At 27.4% G+C, this 20,482-nt stretch overlaps 3 protein-coding genes and 1 long non-coding RNA gene across 8 annotated transcripts; 3 read left to right on the forward strand and 1 right to left on the reverse strand.

Annotated features, from left to right (window-relative positions):
- Positions 1-4,048: 4,048 nt before the first annotated feature.
- LOC112702980 (serine carboxypeptidase-like 26) lies at positions 4,049-8,939 on the forward strand. Its single transcript, XM_025754245.3, has 9 exons — positions 4,049-4,635; positions 5,100-5,207; positions 5,501-5,596; positions 5,693-5,785; positions 5,869-5,957; positions 6,050-6,471; positions 6,853-6,948; positions 7,108-7,213; positions 8,544-8,939. The coding sequence occupies exons 1-9, from the start codon at positions 4,323-4,325 to the stop codon at positions 8,685-8,687; spliced, it is 1,467 nt and encodes a 488-aa protein (XP_025610030.1). The 5' UTR covers positions 4,049-4,322; the 3' UTR covers positions 8,688-8,939.
- A 2,407-nt stretch (positions 8,940-11,346) lies between these two features.
- LOC112778532 (uncharacterized) lies at positions 11,347-12,323 on the reverse strand. The gene has a single exon (XM_025822860.3). It carries the CDS (start codon positions 12,130-12,132, stop codon positions 11,644-11,646), a length of 489 nt encoding a protein of 162 aa, XP_025678645.1. The 5' UTR covers positions 12,133-12,323; the 3' UTR covers positions 11,347-11,643.
- A 1,215-nt stretch (positions 12,324-13,538) lies between these two features.
- LOC112702986 (desiccation-related protein PCC13-62) lies at positions 13,539-15,657 on the forward strand. The gene is made up of 3 exons (XM_025754259.3): positions 13,539-13,942; positions 14,311-14,536; positions 15,192-15,657. The coding sequence occupies exons 1-3, from the start codon at positions 13,635-13,637 to the stop codon at positions 15,570-15,572; spliced, it is 915 nt and encodes a 304-aa protein (XP_025610044.1). The 5' UTR covers positions 13,539-13,634; the 3' UTR covers positions 15,573-15,657.
- An 807-nt stretch (positions 15,658-16,464) lies between these two features.
- On the forward strand, positions 16,465-19,760 carry LOC112702993 (uncharacterized). 5 transcript variants are annotated; one of them, XR_011864645.1, is made up of 5 exons: positions 16,470-16,570; positions 17,397-17,529; positions 18,725-18,772; positions 18,937-18,967; positions 19,617-19,760. It is a non-coding gene; the product is annotated as an uncharacterized lncRNA (long non-coding RNA). The 5 variants fall into 5 exon arrangements; XR_011864646.1 differs by having other exon boundaries at positions 16,475-16,570; positions 18,737-18,772; XR_011864644.1 differs by lacking the exon at positions 19,617-19,760 and having other exon boundaries at positions 18,937-19,055.
- Positions 19,761-20,482: the final 722 nt, after the last annotated feature.

Genomic DNA, 20,482 nt, shown 5'->3' on the forward strand with positions numbered 1-20,482 from the left:
TCTCAAAGTAAATATTTAACTACACCTCACAACACTCTCTAATCAAAAGGTATAGAGGAAAAGAAAAGTCAGATACAAGCTTTAAGTGTTTCCGACTGGGGCAAAAAATATGGAGAACTTAGCCTCATATTTATAGCCTATACCACCCACTCCATTTGCTATCCTAAACAATGTGGGACTAATTCAACCAAATTCTAACAAATATATGATTCCATGGCTTCGTCACACCCAACAACTCTCCATTGACTTCCTATCAGCTTAAACATTTCCGCTGACCACGTATGCAAAGGAACACCAAAGCACTCTAGGCATACCCTTAGAGTTTCACTACGCTCCTCCTCATCCCATCTCCACATGCTATAGAAAAACTTCAAGATATTTTTCATTTTGAACGTGTAGACTTCTTCAGCACTTAATATACTATCAAAAGTCAGGAGTGCTTTATACGCTCCTAGTTCTCGTACTTCTATAACTTCGGCAGATTCTTGCCAATCATGGCCTTCAGCGACTTATAGTCAATTGCCTTTGTCGTACCACCTATTAGACTCCTTTGTAACCAGACCAAGTTCTCTTTTGCCACAGGCACTTCAATCTTCTTCGTCCACCCGTTGTCGTGGGTGTCTTCTTTTTTTTCTCTTTCCTCAACTCTTTTTCATTTCTCCCTGAAACCCCGGCTATCCTCATGTTAAGGTTGAACCTTATTAGTGTTCTAGATATCATATGCCTCATGATGTCTCTTAACATTTTTCACTTCATTCGTACATTGATACTGAGCTTCTCCTACTAATACAACCTTACTTCGTAACCTCATTCTATTCATTTCCACAATAGCATTCATAGATCCACCGTTTGTTGTATATCGGATGAACGAAAAAATGTATGCTGTTCCATTTTTCAGTTTTTGTGATAAATAGATATTATTTATGCGTCTAGTTCAGTTGAACAAATGATACAGCTCCTTCTTTGATATATCTTCAGGAAGATGTTCTACAAAAATAGAAAACGACTTGTTTTTCAAATGATAGTACTCTTCTCGATTCCAAACCCTAGGATCTCTACTCAAAAACCTAGTTCTATGCCTCCCGGTGTTTCTCTCTCTCTCTCTGTCTCTCTCTCATCACTCTAATAGTTTTTTAATATAAAAAATGATAGAGCTAACTTATCCATAATTATTTATAGATATTCTTTATTTTTTTAAATTAATAAAAAAATTATAATATATTAATCATAAAATAATCACTTCAATATAATTCAACACAATTCATAATATATTCATTATGAAAAATAACATTTCAAAATTAAAAACATGAAGAGTGTTCATAGAAAATGATGAGAACTTAAAATTATATGTAAGCAAATTAAAATGATGTATTTAATGTGATTTGCGAGAAAAAAATTTTGTTTATTCAAGTATAATATACATTTTATTATTTTATACGAAACAATATTCATTTTAATTTATATATTATTATTATTATTGAGTATTAAGAATAAACAGTATTTTTATTATTAGTATATTTTCTGATCTTCCTCAACTTTAACCGTGATTAAGTCTAAAAGCTTGCTCACCTCAGTAGAAACAAATATTATCTAATAAATTTTTATTTGATAGTGTTATACATTGAGGTAATTATAGGAGAATTAACTTTAGCGAATTAATGGTACGATGTTTAGTCACCACAGGAGTGTTTTTATACAAAATTATCAATCAATTATGTATGACTTTTGATTCATCATGAATGTTGTTTATTAGCTAAAAGATAACAAATTGACAAATAAAATTTATTATAATGGATATATTCATTTTAATAAATATTCTTCTATCCAATACTATAAAAAATACATTGGTCACCCTAATTACTACACATCTAACTTTCATCGACAGCGGTAGAATGCTTAAATTGAGTCATTTCTAGGCTATAGTATTCGTCAAATAAACAATCAATGAAACATTCATCCATGCCTTCTCATTTTGAGTATATTTATACATAAAAAAATTATATCTATAGAAAAAAAGAAAAAAAAGAAAAGTTGAAATAGTAAGAGTAATAAAAATAATGATTCTTAGAGTAATTTCAATGGAGTCAAGTTTAGATATTAATTTTGACCTGTACAGTAAATGAACTGATTTAAAATTTAAATTTGCATTAGATACCATTTTTGAAATGATAATGTTAATCTAGTATCAGTCAGAAAAAAAGATGAGTGAAATATTGCCACTTGTTTAAACCTATCTATTAAATAACCACTAAAAGTGTTTCGTTATTTTGTTAATTTGTTGTAATATTATAACAAAGACTCAACTAAATTTACTCAAATCAATTAAATGTACTTATTTATACTCTGCATTTTATTATTTTTTTTATTATCTTATAAATTTGATAAAAAAAAATAGATCCAAATCAAGTTAATGTAGTTTTTTTAATTATTTATAAAATTATATTTTTTCTCTCAATCTAAATATGGTATATAATTATTAATTTTGTAATTTTATATTTTTATTTTATTTAAATTTTCACAATTTAATTAAATTTATTTAAAATAATAAAAAAATATTTTAAAATTTAAATTGAAATTAAATCAAGCATTAGAGTGACAAATTTTATATTAAATTTTAAATCAAGTCTTATGATATACAATTTACAAATATTTATGTGATTTTTTGTGGAACCTAAAATAAAATTAAATTAATACCAAACATTAGAGATGTTCTTATAAGTTTATTTGATCATCTATATATGAAAGATCAGAAGATTATGATTATCTAACAAAATTAATTTGTATTTATTACATTTAACTTGAATAAGTAAGAAATTATTTTATTTTAGTTTAGTCATTAATTTATATGATTTGAATTTGATTCAATAAATATGACTTGATTTGATTTGATTTAATATGATTATTAATTGAACATATTCCAGTTGTTTATTTTATTCATAGATTTATTATTTTAATAACTAATAAATTAATTAATGAATACATATAATTAGTATAATTAATTTGCTTTAATAAATTAAAAGAAATAAATTTAAAAAATACTACTAGAATATTAAAAGAAATAAATTAAAAAATATTATTAAAATTAATTGATATAAATTATAATAAATTATATAATATTTAAATATTTAATAAAAAATTAATTAATTAATATAATTAATTTATCATAATAAATTATATTTAATGAGTTAAAAAAATAAATAAAAAAACACTCTAGAAGCATGTAAGTGTAGAAACCTAACTTTTATATAATAAATAAATTGCAAATGAGAGATTATTCCTATTCCATTTTATGGATCAAAATAAAGGATCTCTAAATGGTTCCTTGACGTGTCAGGTTTTAGGAACTAAGCATGGGTTTTAATTTAGTGGAATCCAATTCAATCCAATGTATCTGAGTGCAGCCCACTAAACACTTCTATTAAGTGCTGCACAAATAGAACAAGATATATAAGGCAAAATAGTAAATACACCACACATGTCCTTTGAGGTTCTTTCCTCTAGGGACTTTTACTCAAAAGAAAATAGGATAAAAATATATATATATTTGGAGGATAAATAATAAAAATTTATATATTGTTAAAGCATTTAATGCATTAAAAATATAAAAAAGTATAGTATTAATATCTGATATAATTTTTAAAATTAAATTATTGCTTTTTAAAAAATTATTTTAATGTTTATGGAAAAATTAAAAAAAATAATTTCTTTCATAATAAAAATTTAATTATTTTTCTTTTAAAATAAATACTTTTAAAATTAAAAAATTAAATACAAAATAATTTATTTATAAATTATTTTTAATATAAATATTTATTATTTAAGCTATTTTTTAAAAAAAATTAATTAAATTATTTATCCAAACTGAACCTATAATTTGTTTTTATAATTAGTAAGATTCAAAAAATTATTCGTGTAATTAGCCTTTTGTTGTTGTTCTTATTGTAACAAGGTGATTAATAAATAAATTAAAAAAAAGTAAATTCTTATATCACTGTTTTTGTTTTTCCCCATAATAATAACTTTTCAAATTTAGTCATAATCGAATGATGAATCGATCCAAAAGAGATGAGACTTGTGCATCTATGATTTAAGGGTCCACCATGATTACTGACAGAACAATTCAAAAATCTCAAAAATCAAAAAAAGAAACTTGATAAGAAAAGTGACATGCATTATTCTATTGCCTAGTGAGGTCTACACTAGATATGTGTGGCCAATGATAATTTCTGAAAAATAAAAAACTTGTTTTTTGATAAGTCATCCACTTGCAACCTGCAAGACCAAAATCCAAACCAAAAGCCACTTGTTAACACTATACAATAATGTTGGGGTCAAAGAAGATTTTCATTCTGGCTATAGATATGAATATTCTTCTGTGTTTCATTCTTTCATTAACTACTACTATTACTACATCTTTCATTAAAGAAGCAGCATCATCATCATCAGAATTTAATGTGAAAAGCTATGAAGCTGATAGAGTAAGAGATCTTCCTGGCCAACCTTCAAGCCCATTGGTCTCACACTTTTCAGGATATATCACTGTCAATCAAGAACATGGGAGGGCCCTTTTTTACTGGTTCTTTGAAGCTCAATCTGATCCTTCCAACAAGCCTCTCCTTCTATGGCTCAATGGAGGTCTCTCTCTCTCATATTAATGTCACATCTCAATCACCATTCTCATATTTGCTATTCTAACTTTTTACTTGGTATTTTATACATGTCTTAAAATAAAAATATAAAGATAAGACAAAAATAAATAAAAAAAGTTGTATTTTTACTATTTTAGTTTTATGTGATTATGTGAACAAACACATGAAAGTTTTTTCTTTTTTCCTTTTTTTTTCCCTCCAAACAAATTTATGTATGAGCAAGTAAGGTTTAGTGTTATATGGTGATGAGGAGTGCAGATTTTGTGATTTGTAACTATCAATTAGCCATCATTTATATTTTTAATGTTGTGATATTACATCTAATAGTGTGAGATTACTCACTTTCCTTTTGCTGATTAAATGCTGGCCAAATTTTAATAAAAGTACTTACCTCCTTTTTCTATGGTGATCCTGTTATGCTTGGTTGATGTTCTTTGTTTGTGTGTGAAGGACCTGGATGCTCCTCAATTGGGTATGGTGCTGTAGTTGAGATAGGACCTCTTTTGGTCAACAAAAATGGTGAAGGACTACAATTCAACCCATATTCATGGAATCAAGGTATGCCTTTCTATCTTTCTTTTCATCTTTTGACTAACTAGTATATGTAGTTTTGAATACTAGTTAGATAAGGAATGCAAATGGGGTAGAGAATGATGAATGATCCATTTTGCTAAGAAAAACACTATACATATATCAACACTCTTGATACATGTATAAAAATTCAGTTGTTATTAATTAATTATGTATTTAGATTATTTTTCAATTAACAAAATAAAAAAAATCCATGTATGATTGTACACTTAACAAGATTGTTTTGCTAATGTTATTTAGTTTCAAATTACCCTTTGCAGAAGCAAATTTATTATTTGTGGAGTCCCCTGTTGGAGTTGGTTTCTCTTACACCAACACATCCTCTGACCTCACTATACTAGAGGATAGCTTTGTTGGTGAGTTCAATTTCCTAAATTCCATGATAAATTTGTTGATTAATTAGTAATTGGTTTCATCATATGTATATTTTTGGCAAATTAATTAATAATCAGCTGAGGATGCCTACAATTTCTTGGTAAATTGGCTACAAAGATTCCCTCAGTTCAAATCAAGGGACTTCTTTATATCAGGAGAAAGCTATGCTGGTTAGTATTTAACTTAAAAAAATTACAATATCACATTACACTAAATCACTAGCCTAATCACATTTACCTTATTATTTTTGCAGGCCATTATGTCCCTCAACTTGCAGAGCTAGTATTTGATCGAAATAAGGATAGAAACAAGTACCCTTTTATTAATCTTAAAGGTTTTATTGTAAGTACAGATATAATCCTCCATAATCATGATCAATACTTAATTAAAGTTACGAGGTTATAATTTAAATTGCTATGTAAATAAATGTTCAGGTGGGGAATCCAGAAACTGATGATTACTATGACAACAAAGGCCTTCTAGAATATGCATGGAGCCATGCAGTTATATCAGATGAACAATATGAGAAAGCAAAGAAAGTATGTGATTTCAAACAAATTGATTGGCCTAAGGAATGCAATGAGGCCATGAACACAGTGTGGCAAGATTACTCAGAAATTGACATATACAACATTTATGCCCCTAAATGTACTCTAAATAGCAGCACTTCCTCATTATTATTAGATGATGATGATGAAATTGAGACCAAGAGAATGAGAATTTTTGGTGGCTATGATCCTTGTTATTCCACATATGCAGCACAATATTTCAATAAGATAGATGTTCAATCATCTTTTCATGCTAATATTAGAGGAGAAAACACAAACACTACTAGTGTAACATGGAAGGTTTGCAAGTAAGTTGTAGTTTACTAGTTAGTAGTTAGATTAATAAGAATAAACGAAATAGGTCTCTTATTTTTTTTTCCCTGAAGACAAATAAATTCTTAATTAATTAAAAATATAAAAATATTTTTTATTTTCTAAAACGCGAGATATTTAAGTCCTTTTGAAGAACTAATTTATTCTTATATATTTTGGATAAATGAACTTAAATATTTTATATTTTAAAATGTTAGAGATATTTTTATATTTTTAATTAGATAAAAATTTATGTGTTTTTAAATTAAAATATTAGGGACTTATTTATTTTTTCTCTTAATTTAATTTGTTACCTTCCTTGCAATTATTTGAATACTCTGATTTAATTTCTATGCTATTTATGTCTAAATTTTCAGTGATTCCATATTGAGGACTTACAACTTCTCTGTATTTTCGATCCTACCCATCTACACCAAACTCATAAAGGGTGGGCTTAAGATATGGGTTTACAGGTATATATTTCTTAGATCAACAGCCCGTGAAACCATTATTATTAATATTATTCACATTCTAGTGGTTGAAATTGATGCCCCTTTAATTTTTCCCGTGACTATATTACCTTTTTGTTAATGTTATTATTAAAATAATAATATTATTTGTACCACATAAAGTGGAGATGCAGATGGAAGAGTACCTGTGATAGGTACACGGTACTGCATTGAGGCCCTTAATTTACCTCTAAAGACTACTTGGCGTACTTGGTACCATCAAAATCAGGTTCACAAATCAAATCAAATCAAAATGCCTATATATTCATAAGATTTCCATGTGTTTGGTATCTAATTTTTGTAAAATTTATTTTTTATAATTAAATATTAATTATTTAATTTCTTTGACAATTAAATGCTAAATTTTTAGATACTATAACAAACGAATATCATGTGCATACTAAACATTAGTTAATAAATTAATTATTATATATTTATATATAAATATATGTATTGTTTAATTAATTTTTAATATATATTTTTAATCTCAATACATACGGACGGATCCAAAAAGTTTAGTATGGAGGGGTCGAATTTTAGATAATTTTTTTTCATTCCATACAAATAATTAACATATAGTTATTAGAGTTAATTTTTTAAAAAATTTATCAATATATATATATAAAATTATAAAATTTTTCACAATTTTATTTTTAATATGATAGATACATAAAAAAATATAACAATATCAATAGTGCATTATAAAATTATAAAGTACCAATAATTTATAGCGTGTTTAGTTAAAAATGATTACATATCTTATTAATTAAAATTAAGTCTTTAAAAATTTGAAAATAAATGATAAATTATTAATTATTTGAAAGAAACAATATTTGTATAGAATACAAGATATAAGATATTTTTATAAAAAAAATTTTTAACAACGTAAATTTAAAAGAAAAATAAGTATTTTTTTTTAAAAAAAGATTATCTAAAGTACATAATATGATTACCAAAATATAACTACGTAAGTTATTATCAATATAATAATATAAATTTTAAATATGTTAATATAAAATAAACAAATGATTTTTTTAAAATAAATATAAAAATTATTATATAAAAACTAATTTAAAAATTACAAAGACTTGAGGGTATGATATTAAATTAGTTAAGTGAAAAATATTAGTGAATTAAATAATTAAGACATAAATCTATCACATAATAAAAAATAATACATATAAAAATACTAAATTATATAATATTTTTTATTTTTAAATACATATCTCATATATAAATATAGTTTTTAAAAATTTTGGAAGGGCCGAGGCCACTACTCCCTCCCTCTAGATCCGTCCTGTCAATACATATTCTATATAAACAGGGGCGAAGCTACATATTTTTACATGTAAATTATATGTAAATTTTAGTTTAGTCTTCCTTCAAAAATTTATTTTAATATTATTATATTGTGTAAATATTTTTAGTTTTCTTCTAATATTTTTTCTAGTTCCGTTCCTATATATAAATGATTAGTTTTTTGTGTAATGTAATATAATTATTATTATTATTATTTTGTATATGCTAATGAATAAAGAAAAATAAAAAAATAAATGCAGGTGGGAGGAAGAATAGTGGAGTATGAAGGGGTGACATATGTGACAGTGAGAGGGGCAGGTCACTTGGTGCCTCTAAACAAACCCAATGAAGCTCTCTCCCTCATTCATTCCTTTCTAACAGGGGACCACCTTCCTACGCGCTAATTTTCAATTTCAATCAAATCATTAATCACCACCATCTTGGTTTATTTTCCTTGATTAGGAAATCATTACTTCATTAGTATGCATGCACTCAAATAATACGAATTCAAAATCATGATTGATATCACACTTTAATGGTCTAAATCTATACTGCAGTTGCAGTTTGTTTAGTTTAGTAGATGATAAAGACCTTATGTATGCAGATATTTTGGACTCGAAAATAAAATCATTTCTTGTATGCAGAGTTTGAAACAAGTTCTTGGCCCATTTATTTATTTTTAAGCAATAACCCTAGAAATGTTAATATACATAAAAAGCATACTGAGTCAAGTAATTGAGTTAAACATATCCAACTATTTAACAATTTTATCTATTATTTTCCTATCAAATTATTTTAACTATTTTTATGTGAATAATTATTATTTGTTTGGGCTACAATTAATATATTCTAGCTTACCATGATATAAGTAATTACATTTGCACTTGACCAGGATCAGAAGTAATGATTTTTGGTTAAGTGATCATACTTGAAGAAAGAGTAGAATCTCTTTTTATAGGCTGCAAATAATAGTGAATGAAAAAGTCTAAGGAGTGAATTATAACTTAAACCAATTTAAACTAATTTTTTATATTTTTAATTTTAAAATTTAAAAAATTATGGTGAAAAGTTTTTTTTTATAACATAACTTTTATTTTTCAACTAATTAATTTTAGTTGGTTAGCCTCTTAGTTAATTTTCTAACAAAATCGTATTTAAATTTCCAAAGGTAGTTATAGTCGTATGCTCAAAATAGATGGTTTCTCTTGGGAGCTAGCACGAGGCTTGCCCCTTTCGTATATCGGACCAGTCGGATCGGACCAATGGACATGCCCGAAACACTTCTATATATAAAAGTAAAACTGGATATTTTTTCACTTCATTAATTAAGTTTTGAAATTGAATTATACATATTTGATTGTAATAATTTCTTTCGTCAAGTAATGATAAACATAATTTTTCAAAGAGAAAAATGAGTTAATTTTTAGGATTAATTTCTACATACAACAAGTTTTATAAGTCTTAACGAAACCCACCCATTAAACGTGCTGTTTGTTACGTGCCTTCTTAACATAATTTTAAATCAATTCAAATCAATTAACGCACAAATATATAACTTCCATTTTTCAAAAGATTTCGTTTCTTTTTTTCGAGTTTTTTACCAAATTTGTTGGATCTCCTTCGTACGTTCTCTCTTTACTTCGTTTTTTTTTTATTTTCATGATTTCTGAAATCAAGCTTTGAAATCGTTTTGAAGATAATAGAACTTCAAAAATACACCCAAACGATTACAGAAATACACTCAAACGGTTACAGAAATACACTTAAACGGTTACAGAAAGGATTACAAAAATACACCCAAATGATTACAGAAATACACCTAAAGGATTACAGAAATACACACAAATGATTTAAGAAATACACCAAAAACAGGGGAAGACAGTATATTTCTTCTTGAAATCTTTTAATGTTCTGCTGGTTAAGGATGAGACACATGGCAGAGACAATTTAGAAGAAAAACCTAGAAGAACAGTAAAACAATACTTTGAATAATGTTTCTTCCTTTTTTCTGGTGATTTTTTATGGAAATTTGTATATTTTCTTCTTGATTTCTTCTACTCTTCACGAGGAGTTGAAACGTTTCTGCAGAATCGTAGTAGTTTGTTTTGAATGTCCCTTGAATCTTGATGGTTTGCGTTTTGATTGAGGAAGAAGAGGAAAAGTGAACGTGTTGTGGAAGGAGTGCGTGTTTTTTTTTTTTTGATGGTTTGCGTTTTGATTGAGGAAGAAGACGAAGAGTGAACGTGTTGTTGAAGGAGCGCGTCTTTTTTTTCTTGGACTTGGAGCAACTTGTATAACTTATAAGCCAAAAAAGCTTGTATGTGTAGCAGGTCTCTAATTTTTAATTTGGCTCTTGAAATTTAATATTAGACTTAAATTGAGTCTTAAAATTTCAATTGATTTAAATTAGTTTCTTAAATTTATAATCTTAATTTGTGTTAATCTCTAAATTGATCTTTGTTAATGGTGTATTGATTTGGTATGTTAATTTGTTGGGATTTGAATTCTTTGATATGATTTTATGTGATTGAGATCTATTAGAGTTTTTAAAAACTCGACAACTGCCTTCAAAATTCAAAGTTTCATAAAGTAAACTTGTTATTATCATTTTTGTGAGGACGTTGGGAGCCAAGTAAGTTTTTAGGCACTTTAGTAGGTCTCAATGACTCAATCACATGAAATCTAAATGAAATCTAAATGAGAAATTCAAATAGTGACAAATTAACATGCAAAATTAATATGACATCAACTTAGAATCAATGAAAAGACTAACACGAGTTATCGTAAATTTTTTAATCCAATTTAAGGCAATTATAATTTTATGAGTTATTTTGAGTCTGTTTTCAAATTTTGAGCCAAATTAAACATTAACTCGATAAAAATATATTCCAAAGAAAAAAAATGGTATAGAAATTAATCAAATCAAATTCATACTTTTGTTCCCTTTATTTTGTCCGGAGTGTTCCTACTTCCTTTCGTCAAACGCCTAAAAGCCATGCAAAAACAAGGCCACGCATACACTTTGTCCAAAAAGGCGAAATTACGTGAACAATTTGGAAATAAAAGAGACATTAAAATAACAAGCACTTTATACTCTAAGCATATTCTTCATGAAACAAATATGACAGCATATTCTTTCTTTGTTCCTAGTCATTCACCGCGTAGCCACTAATTCTTTCCATAAAAATACAACCAAATTAATCATTAAAATTATACGTATAAGCAAGTGTGTGACATCACCATCACCATAATAATAATGTGATTAATTTAATTGAAACAGTAATAGATCATATACAATATTACAATGACATTTTCATTGTTATTAACAATTCTTTTGGGCACTGATTAATAACAATTTAATTACAATTTGATTATCTTGTTCCACCAGTTTTCTTCTGATGCCTCTTCCTTGGGTTGATCCTTCCCAGCCATGCCCATGAACATAGAAAATGGAAAAGACATAGATAACCCTACAATGGACTTGAAGGTAACAAGAGACCCTTGTGGTGAACCCTTAACATAAATCTCATTCAATGTGAACCAAAGCAAGAAGTCCCTAGCCTTGACCCCAGTGAGATTCTTGATCTTCTTAGGTTCAATATATGCTGTGACAATTGAATCATAGCACACAAGTATGTTATCAAACCTGTGCTCTATCTTCTTCTGAAGCTTGAGCCAAACAAATCCAATCTCTTTCACATAGCCACATTCCTCAATGTCCTGAATTGTTAATAATCCTTTTGGCAGGCCTATTTCTGCAAGCAACAAAGAGAATTTCTCCCTACAAAGTTTGTCACCGTGGTACACCACTGCCTTGCCCTTCAGCTCCTCTGTTAATGCCATGGACATTGCTTCTGCCTTTGAAATTGGGATAGTTTATATAGTAAGTGGTATGGTGCTGCTTATATAGAAGAAGATTGAGATGAATTGGATTATATAATTGGTGGAGCTGAGTCTGGAATATACTTGATCAAGAAATGGACAAATATATATAATGTTTCCTTATGAAATATTCGATCAAAGACGAGGAAAGTAGTATATTATTATTAGAATGTTAGGGGAATTGATTAGTTAACTTGTGCCTTAAAATAACGTTTTTAATAGTATGAAATAAAATTTTTTAAATAAAAAATACTAGAAAGCTATTAAAATTTATTATTTTTATTATTAGTTAATTATTAGTATTTAAAAATATAACATAAAACATGTTATTAGATTATTAATTTTAAAATTTTAATTAAAAAATTAAATTAAAAACTAAATAATAGACAAAAATAATAAATTATGATGATCTTTGAATATTTGTTTTACTAAATCTTATATATTCAATTTATTAAAGATATATAAAATATATTTTTTAATAATTCTTTAAAAAACATTTTTTTATGATGTTGTTATGTCTTTATTGGTGCACATGTAAAAAAATCCTTATTATTATTGGGTTTAACTAATATTTTACATTGAGATCAAATAGTCTTAACATTCTTTCCCAGTTTCCCTTCCTACCAAACGGTCAAGAGAGCAGGCTATATCGAGAGAAATTACAAAGAAAAGGTTTAGCTACTTTTTTTTTCTTTATAATTTTACTAAATTTTTAATTAAATTTTTAAATTTTTATTTTAATTAAATTTTTTTGTTATTTTAATTTTATAATTAAATATTTTTTATATAAAAAATATTAAAATTAATAAAATAATTTTTAAAATATATACAATAAAAAATTAATTAAAATTTTAATTATAAATATTATTAATTTATAAATAAATATTCAATTAATTTTAATATTTTTACATTAAAAATTTTAATTATAAAATTAAAAAATATAAAAATTAAATAAAAAATATATATATAATTACAAATGTATTAAAATTATAAAATTAATAAAATAATTAAACCTAAAAAAAATACTACATAGCTCATAATTTCTTAATTTTTAATCAATTTTAAAGTTAAAAATATAATTATATTAAAGATTTATGTATGTATTCACTTTCTAATTTTTCAGAAAATTAACTTCTAACTTAAAATTTAATTTTCATCTAAAATTTCTCTTATTCATCCGAATCTCCTAAAATGAATTATATGAATAATATTTGACTCCAACCATGCAAATTTATGAGATCAGAGTACACTGAACCATCCCTACAAATAAATACAATCCATGAGCTTACTCAGCATATATGATTATTATATGAATACACCTGTCAACTCTAGTGTCAAACAAGTTACGTTTCTTGCTACTTGGCATTGCCTTGTGCACTTTGTATGAAAAAGGATTCAGTGTATTACAATATAAGAAAGAAAAAGGGTCACAACAAATATGGCACTAGCTACTTCCCACTTTCACTACCATGGTCTCCATTCATGTTATAGTAACTTTCTTAGTTCTTTCCATCCTTGTTCCAAGATCTTACTCTTTCAATCCTACTGTAAGTTTATCCCCAAAATCTGATGTTGATCTTCTGGAATTTCCTCTAAACTTAGAATATTTGGAGGCTGAATTCTTCTTGTACGGTGCTAGTGGTTGTGGATTAGATGTTGTTGATCCTGAATTGGCCCAAGGAGGACCTCCTCCCATTGGAGGCAAAAAGGCCAATCTTGATGCATTCACTAGAGATGTCATCTTGCAGTTTGCTTATCAAGAAGTTGGACATTTGAGGTTCTCTCTAGTCTCTACTATTTTAGTTACACTAAGGGCTCGGAATTCTATTTTCTCTAAGAAATCAAATTATTTTTATTTGAAATTTAATTTTAAAAAATTATAATATATTAATAGAAAAAAAATTTATTTTTAATTTAGAATAATATTTTGATAAAAATATTTTTAATATTTGACGTATTAAGTTTGAAAGAATGAGAGATTAATTTGTCTTTTGAGAACAAAATGAGGATCAAAATTCTCAAAAAAATTATTTTTTATTTTTTAGAAATAATGAATTATAATTCTTAGCATTTCAAACATTTAAAAAATAAAATAAAAATAGAAACTTAAGAGTTGCATGCATTATTGCATTATGATTATTGCAGGGCCATAAAAAGAACAATAAAGGGGTTTCCTAGGCCATTATTGAATATAAGCAAGGAGGCATTTGCTGAAATCATGGACAATGCCTTTGGAGAATCTCTACATCCTCCTTTTGACCCCTATGCTAATGTCATCAACTACTTACTTGCCTCTTATGTAATTCCTTATGTTGGCCTCACTGGATATGTTGGAACCAATCCTGAATTGCAAAACCCCACTTCTAAGAAGGTAAATTTTATCAAAACAATTTTACATCATCTTTATTGTATTGGATTATTTTGCAATTGAATAGTTACGTATACATTAAAAATCAACTATAAAACTAATTACCAAATCAGTTTACCAAATCAGTTATCCGTGTATATATATGTTACAGAAGTAACATATAAGTTGAATGGTCAGGAGTAGTCGTTATCGTCCGAATATAAAATATATATTAAAAATACGTTAAAAATACGTGAAATAATACATGTAGTTATATACAATATACAAATATATGTCAATTAGTTCATAGTGATTGATTTAATGGTTGATGGTTGAATTTTAGAGGATATTTTTTACATTTTATTACCAATTTCAAAAGACAGGTTGAATATATAACTGTTATAAATAATTAGAAGGTCTAAGGAGCAGCATAGTAATTAAAATCTGGTAAGTATTTAACCATATAATCACTAAAACCACATAACCACTAAAAGAAATAGTGAAAAAAAAAATGAGGAATTTTATATTATTAAATTTAATTTTGTACCATTAAAAATACTAATTAATTATATTATTAAAAATACTAATATAACTAATTAATAATTATAAATTATAAAATTTGCTGACCTTCTCGTATTTCTCATTAATAATATTTTTCAACTATATTTTGTATGTATAGCTTGTTGCAGGGCTACTGGGAGTAGAGTCAGGGCAAGATGCAGTTATTAGAGCAATGTTATATGATTGTAGAAATGAGCAAGTGCATCCATATGGAGTGAGTGTAGCAACATTCACAAATCGCATTTCAATTCTTAGGGACAAGCTCGGAAACAATGGTATGAAAGATGTTGGGCTTGGGATGCGAATGTTGGAAGGTCCTGAGGGCAGAGCTTTGGGAAGTGTGCTAGCTGGTGACAAAGATTCACTTGCATATGGAAGAACACCTCAAGAAATATTGAGGATAGTGTATGGTGGAGGTGATGAACGTGTCCCTGGTGGTTTCTTCCCTAGGGGAGCCCATGGACGCATAGCTAAATCTTACTTAAACACTATAATATAATTATAGTTTATCTTGAAAGTTGAAACTGTATGTTGCGCCTTTCTAAGAATAAATAAGCAACGAACTAAGAATTCTGCTTGTTGAATTATCGGAATACTTAAAACTACAAAATAAACAAGGTAAAGAGGTTCGTTCATTCTTCATCAACTAAGATGTTAGCAACATTTCTAGAGAATCGAGATTTTTAGTTATTTTGTAGGGGTTTATTAGTCTTATTCTTATAAAATAGACATATATATGCTAGTTAATTTATTTTTAATATTTATTTTAAATTTTAATATGTATTTTTAGTTAATTTTAATATGTATTTAATATAATTTTTTTTAAAAATTATTCGGAGTTTATTTGATTTTATTTTTGGAATATTGTTTTTACGTAGAATGGTTGACCACGTTTTGTTCTTCAGATATAGAATAGATATTTAATTATTTATTACATGTAAAAAAATTATTTTACGTTACTCATAAAAAATATTCATTTTATCATATTAATATTATTTTTAGAAGGTCAAAATATTATTCATTTGCTTGTTTATTTATTTTTTCATAATCACAAGATTACTTGAGCTTTTTATTTTATTTTATTTCTGTCATACAAATTTTTCTTACTTGAGAATTGAATTGTGCTTCTTCTCTGTGTGTGCGAATTTTTGGAGCATGGTCCCACAGCCCACAAGATCCAATTTTCTCCATTTATTTCATTTTATGTTAATTAGTGGGCCCGGGTCCAATAAGCATGATGTTTTGCTTGTTTTCTGCCTCGTTTAATCTCAGTGTAATTTTTTTTTTTGGGCTCTGGCCCCGTCTTAATACCAAAAAAAAAAAAAAAGAATTTCCGACGAAAGAAAGAGCGAAAACACGTGATATATAAAGTCGTAAATTGAATTTGAAATGAGTCGAGAACAATTTCAAAGGACCGAGAGAGAAGGTTCAGTGTTGAGTGGTGTTTGGCGCTACCAGCACATCAAGCATAACGAAGGAGCACGAGAATTCATCTCAGTTAAAAATCTTCTCCGAATCTCATTCTTTCCATCTTTTCATCCCGCAAAGTCGTCTTTATTTTCTCTCGTTATTTTTTTATGTGAATGTGAATCTGTTTTGCTTTGTTTATAGTTTGATTTTCCTGTTTGGATCGGAAATTTACGTTGCTATTTTTTTTTCTCTTCTTCGTTAATTCGTATTTTCGGATCTACTTTCCAAATTTGTGTATCTGAGATGCGAGATCGTTCTGTTTCTAATATTCGATTCGAATCGATTCTAACATTTTCGTAGAAGCTGAGCTGAATTTCCGTAGCTTACAATTTACCTTTCATTTGATTTCATTCAAATTAAGAGATTAAACAAAGTTTTTCATAGCTCTGTTTTGAATTAGTCTTTTAGATCTTGCGGTAGTTTGAACATCGATGTTCATGTGAAATTGCGAAACTGCTATAGTGCACACATAAACTTAGATCTGGATTTTCAATGTTTCACATTGAGCTGCACGGACTTCAAAGTTTGGTATCTGTTTGAAATAGCAGCAACTGCGTTTTATTTAGAGTGAAATGACAGATCTCAAACTTAGTAGCTTAGTAACTGGACTTCGAAAACCAGGTAGCTGAACGTTTACTGTTGTATACGTTTGAATATATCGTGTCATGAACTATGATGCGTATGAGTGGTTAACTTCTCGAGTTAGGTTAGAACAATTCATGACTGTGAGTTTGCTTATTACTAAAAGCAGCAGAAACTATTAACTATGTGTCTGTGTATATATTGACAACGAGATTATGTATATTTATTTATTTCCTAAAACCTATAATTGTCAATTATATTTCATTCGTAGAAACATATTGTCAAAGAGGCAGAATATGGCTGAACATGTTAAGTCAGAGACGAAACCAACCGATGGAGCGGATGATTTACTAACTGCTGAAAATATGCAGATTGCAGAGCAACATGAAGATTATCTATGTCAGGTTTGTTTCCACAGCATCTATTTAATACTTTATTGAGTCCATTTGGTTTGGATCATTGTGCTCTGCATGGACATTTGTGCCTTATCTAATGTTCCGATTTGAAATAAATACTTTACCTCCTGTTGCAGCGGACATTTTTGTCTATAATCGGTGGAGTAGTTGCTGGAATTTTTGGGTTTACAGGCTTAAAAGGATTTGTCTTATACTTTCTGCTAATGTCTTTTACTTCACTTGTGCTCCTAGCAAAATCTAAAATTTCAATCCACTCATACTTTGACTCCCGGAATCGAGTGCTAATGGATGGCTTTCTAGGTGGTCTAATGCTAGGTTCTCTTTTGCTCTATTACCTATGTTTGGACTGAAAATTCTGATCAACATTTGTTAACTATTTGTTAAATGTCAAAAAGTTGCTTTTCATATGGTTATTAAGGTGAAAAATAAGAATATAGAAATGGGAGATTTATTAGATGCACAATGTATTCAAACCCCCCCCCCCCTATTTAACGTTTTAGCATAACATAATCCCCTTTTTATAGTGTTGAAATGTCAATAACGAAGATTTGTGTTACTTTTCAAACAAGAGGTCTGAATGTCTGATAGACCTTTTGTGATAGGCTGAACAGCATGGATTAATTTTCTTTTGGTTTAGGAACGTTTGCATCATAATTTATTTGTTTTTCTCTTTTACGTGCATTTGTTCAGTATTTTTAACTTTCTTCTTTTAACTTCTGCAGTCATTTGTGCTGTTCTGGACGTATCCTTCTCTTTTATAATCTTTGGCAGTACATCTGCAAACTAATTTATTTAACGCCATAAATCTGTTAAAACTTTAAAATGGAGAACTTATATGACTAGCATTATTTGGATGGATTGGAATTGGATTTAGAGGGTATTAGAACTTAAAATGGAGTGGAATTGGTTTTGGAGGGGATTCCAAATCGTTCCACGTTACCTAAACTTTCGAAATATTTGTTGCCCTATTTTTCCTAGAGAGTAGCTGTCCCAGATTATTGACAAAAACAGCTTATGAAGAGTTCATTTATCTTATTCCCATATTCTTGTCATTATATTCTGCTTCTTTGACAAACTAAAGATTTGCATACGACGTTGTACATATATTTTGATCGAAAGTCGTCTGGAAATGCCTTTAAAAAGGCAACTTTTGGCGTCTGTTGCTGATTTCGCTGCTTGCTAGATTGCTTTACAGGACCATCTAGTTACTGGATAGCTTCATGATGACTTTGTAAGCTCTACTTCCGTTGGGGATTATGTAATCTTAGAGAGGAAACAATTTTGTTAAATTGGACTCGGGGAGATTATTCTATAGACTAGTTTGTATATGTAGCGATTTATTTTGGCATTTAGTTTAAGTTGCTTCTTAACGAAAATATGATGTTTCACCTGCAGCTTTCTGTGATGAAACTCCTTGATTGACAAGGTAAGACCGCATTCTGGTATCCATTGTACAACCTTAAGTCTCTAGTATATATGCCCACTGATTTCTAAATTCAACTGTGGGCTTTTTATTTTGAGTGTTGCGGTTCTAGTTGATATCTTTTAACAATGTGAAAACTCTATTTTTTTTGTTGTATAGTTACCAGAAATTTAAGGGTCAGAATTTTTTTTAAAACATGCAAATTTAAGGGTTAAATTTATTTTTTATTATTTAAAGTTTTAAAAAAATACAAATCTGAGGATTAGATTTAAAATTTTAATGTTAATTTTTTTTAAACATGCTAATTGAACCTTTCTATTTGTTTTACAACCAAAAAAAAATTATTTTACTACAAATCGAAAGATTCAATTTATGTATTATGAAATTTGAGAGTTCGATTTATTATTTAAAATAAAAAATTAAAATTCATATAAAAAATTTTCAATTAACCATAATATTGGATTACACACAATTTTTTTATTTCTAAAAAAAAAAATAGCCTCAACTGTGTTGTTTCATGGAAAAAGATCGTTTCAAATTTCAACCTGTACAGAGAAAAATGTTTAGTATTTATTTATAGTACTTAATATTCACTTATTCAGAAGAGCACAATTTTAATGCACTGCTGTTGACTTGATGACGGTAATTTCAGGTTGGTGTGACCAAAGAAAAGAATGTTTTGCGACCAATAATATGTTCTCATATTGTGTTTCAATTGCGGACTTGCAGTAATTGCAACATCAAACCTACGAATCATCGTCAAAAAAAAAAAAAAAAAAAACTTACGAATCATCCCGCACTCAATCTAAATTCCTGAATTTCTATCAACATATAATATTGCTCTTTTTTTTATCATATTAAAATATTAATCTTCACATACTTTTCTAAATTTTATCAAATAATAAGAAATAAACAAAGCAGTTTTTAATATAGTTTTCAAATAAAATTCTTAGTTACCTTTTGAACTATAAAACTTTAACTGAGATTTTAATTTTTATAAAATATTTTTGGTTTTGATCTCTTGAATTTTTTTTGTTTTAGTGAAATTTAAAAGTGATTTTTATTAGTTATTACTATTAGTTTATTAAGTATTAAAACATGACAAGTTAAATATTAATGTGATGGAATATGATACATTATTATTTAACTTCTCATGTTAGCATTTAGTAGAACTAACTTATAGTAGGAATTAAAATAAACACTTATAAACTTTATCATATAAAACCAAAAATAAAAATTTTGTAAGGACAAAAGTTAGGGAACAAAATTATTTAAAACCACTACAAAATTACTTTTTTGAAAACATCCATCAACATGACTACATTATTGTAAAAAAAATTTCTTTTTCTAGACAATGTAGATAACATGTAGTCATTGTTAAAATAATATTTTTTTAAAAAACTAATTATAATTCTTTCATAAATATAGTATTTTCAAAATTCTAAAAACCAAATTGATCATTAGTAAAATTAGAAATTAAAAAATTTAAAAATTCATTCTTTTTAAAAAATCATTTTT

The sequence above is a fragment of the Arachis hypogaea genome, chromosome 1 (genome assembly GCF_003086295.3).
Source record: "Arachis hypogaea cultivar Tifrunner chromosome 1, arahy.Tifrunner.gnm2.J5K5, whole genome shotgun sequence".
NCBI lineage: Eukaryota > Viridiplantae > Streptophyta > Magnoliopsida > Fabales > Fabaceae > Arachis > Arachis hypogaea.

What these genes read in the sequence shown, in the direction of transcription:
- LOC112702980 (XM_025754245.3), top strand. Translation starts at nt 4,323, where the DNA reads ATGTTGGGGTCAAAGAAGATTTTCATTCTGGCTATAGATATGAATATT. An exon ending in ATCAGGAGAAAGCTATGCTG is followed by an intron (nt 5,786 to 5,868) that starts GTTAGTATTTAA and finishes TTATTTTTGCAG; the next exon opens with GCCATTATGTCCCTCAACTT. An exon ending in CTTAAGATATGGGTTTACAG is followed by an intron (nt 6,949 to 7,107) that starts GTATATATTTCT and finishes TACCACATAAAG; the next exon opens with TGGAGATGCAGATGGAAGAG.
- LOC112778532 (XM_025822860.3), bottom strand. Translation starts at nt 12,132, where the DNA reads ATGTCCATGGCATTAACAGAGGAGCTGAAGGGCAAGGCAGTGGTGTAC.
- LOC112702986 (XM_025754259.3), top strand. Translation starts at nt 13,635, where the DNA reads ATGGTCTCCATTCATGTTATAGTAACTTTCTTAGTTCTTTCCATCCTT. An exon ending in CAAGAAGTTGGACATTTGAG is followed by an intron (nt 13,943 to 14,310) that starts GTTCTCTCTAGT and finishes TGATTATTGCAG; the next exon opens with GGCCATAAAAAGAACAATAA. An exon ending in AAAACCCCACTTCTAAGAAG is followed by an intron (nt 14,537 to 15,191) that starts GTAAATTTTATC and finishes TTGTATGTATAG; the next exon opens with CTTGTTGCAGGGCTACTGGG.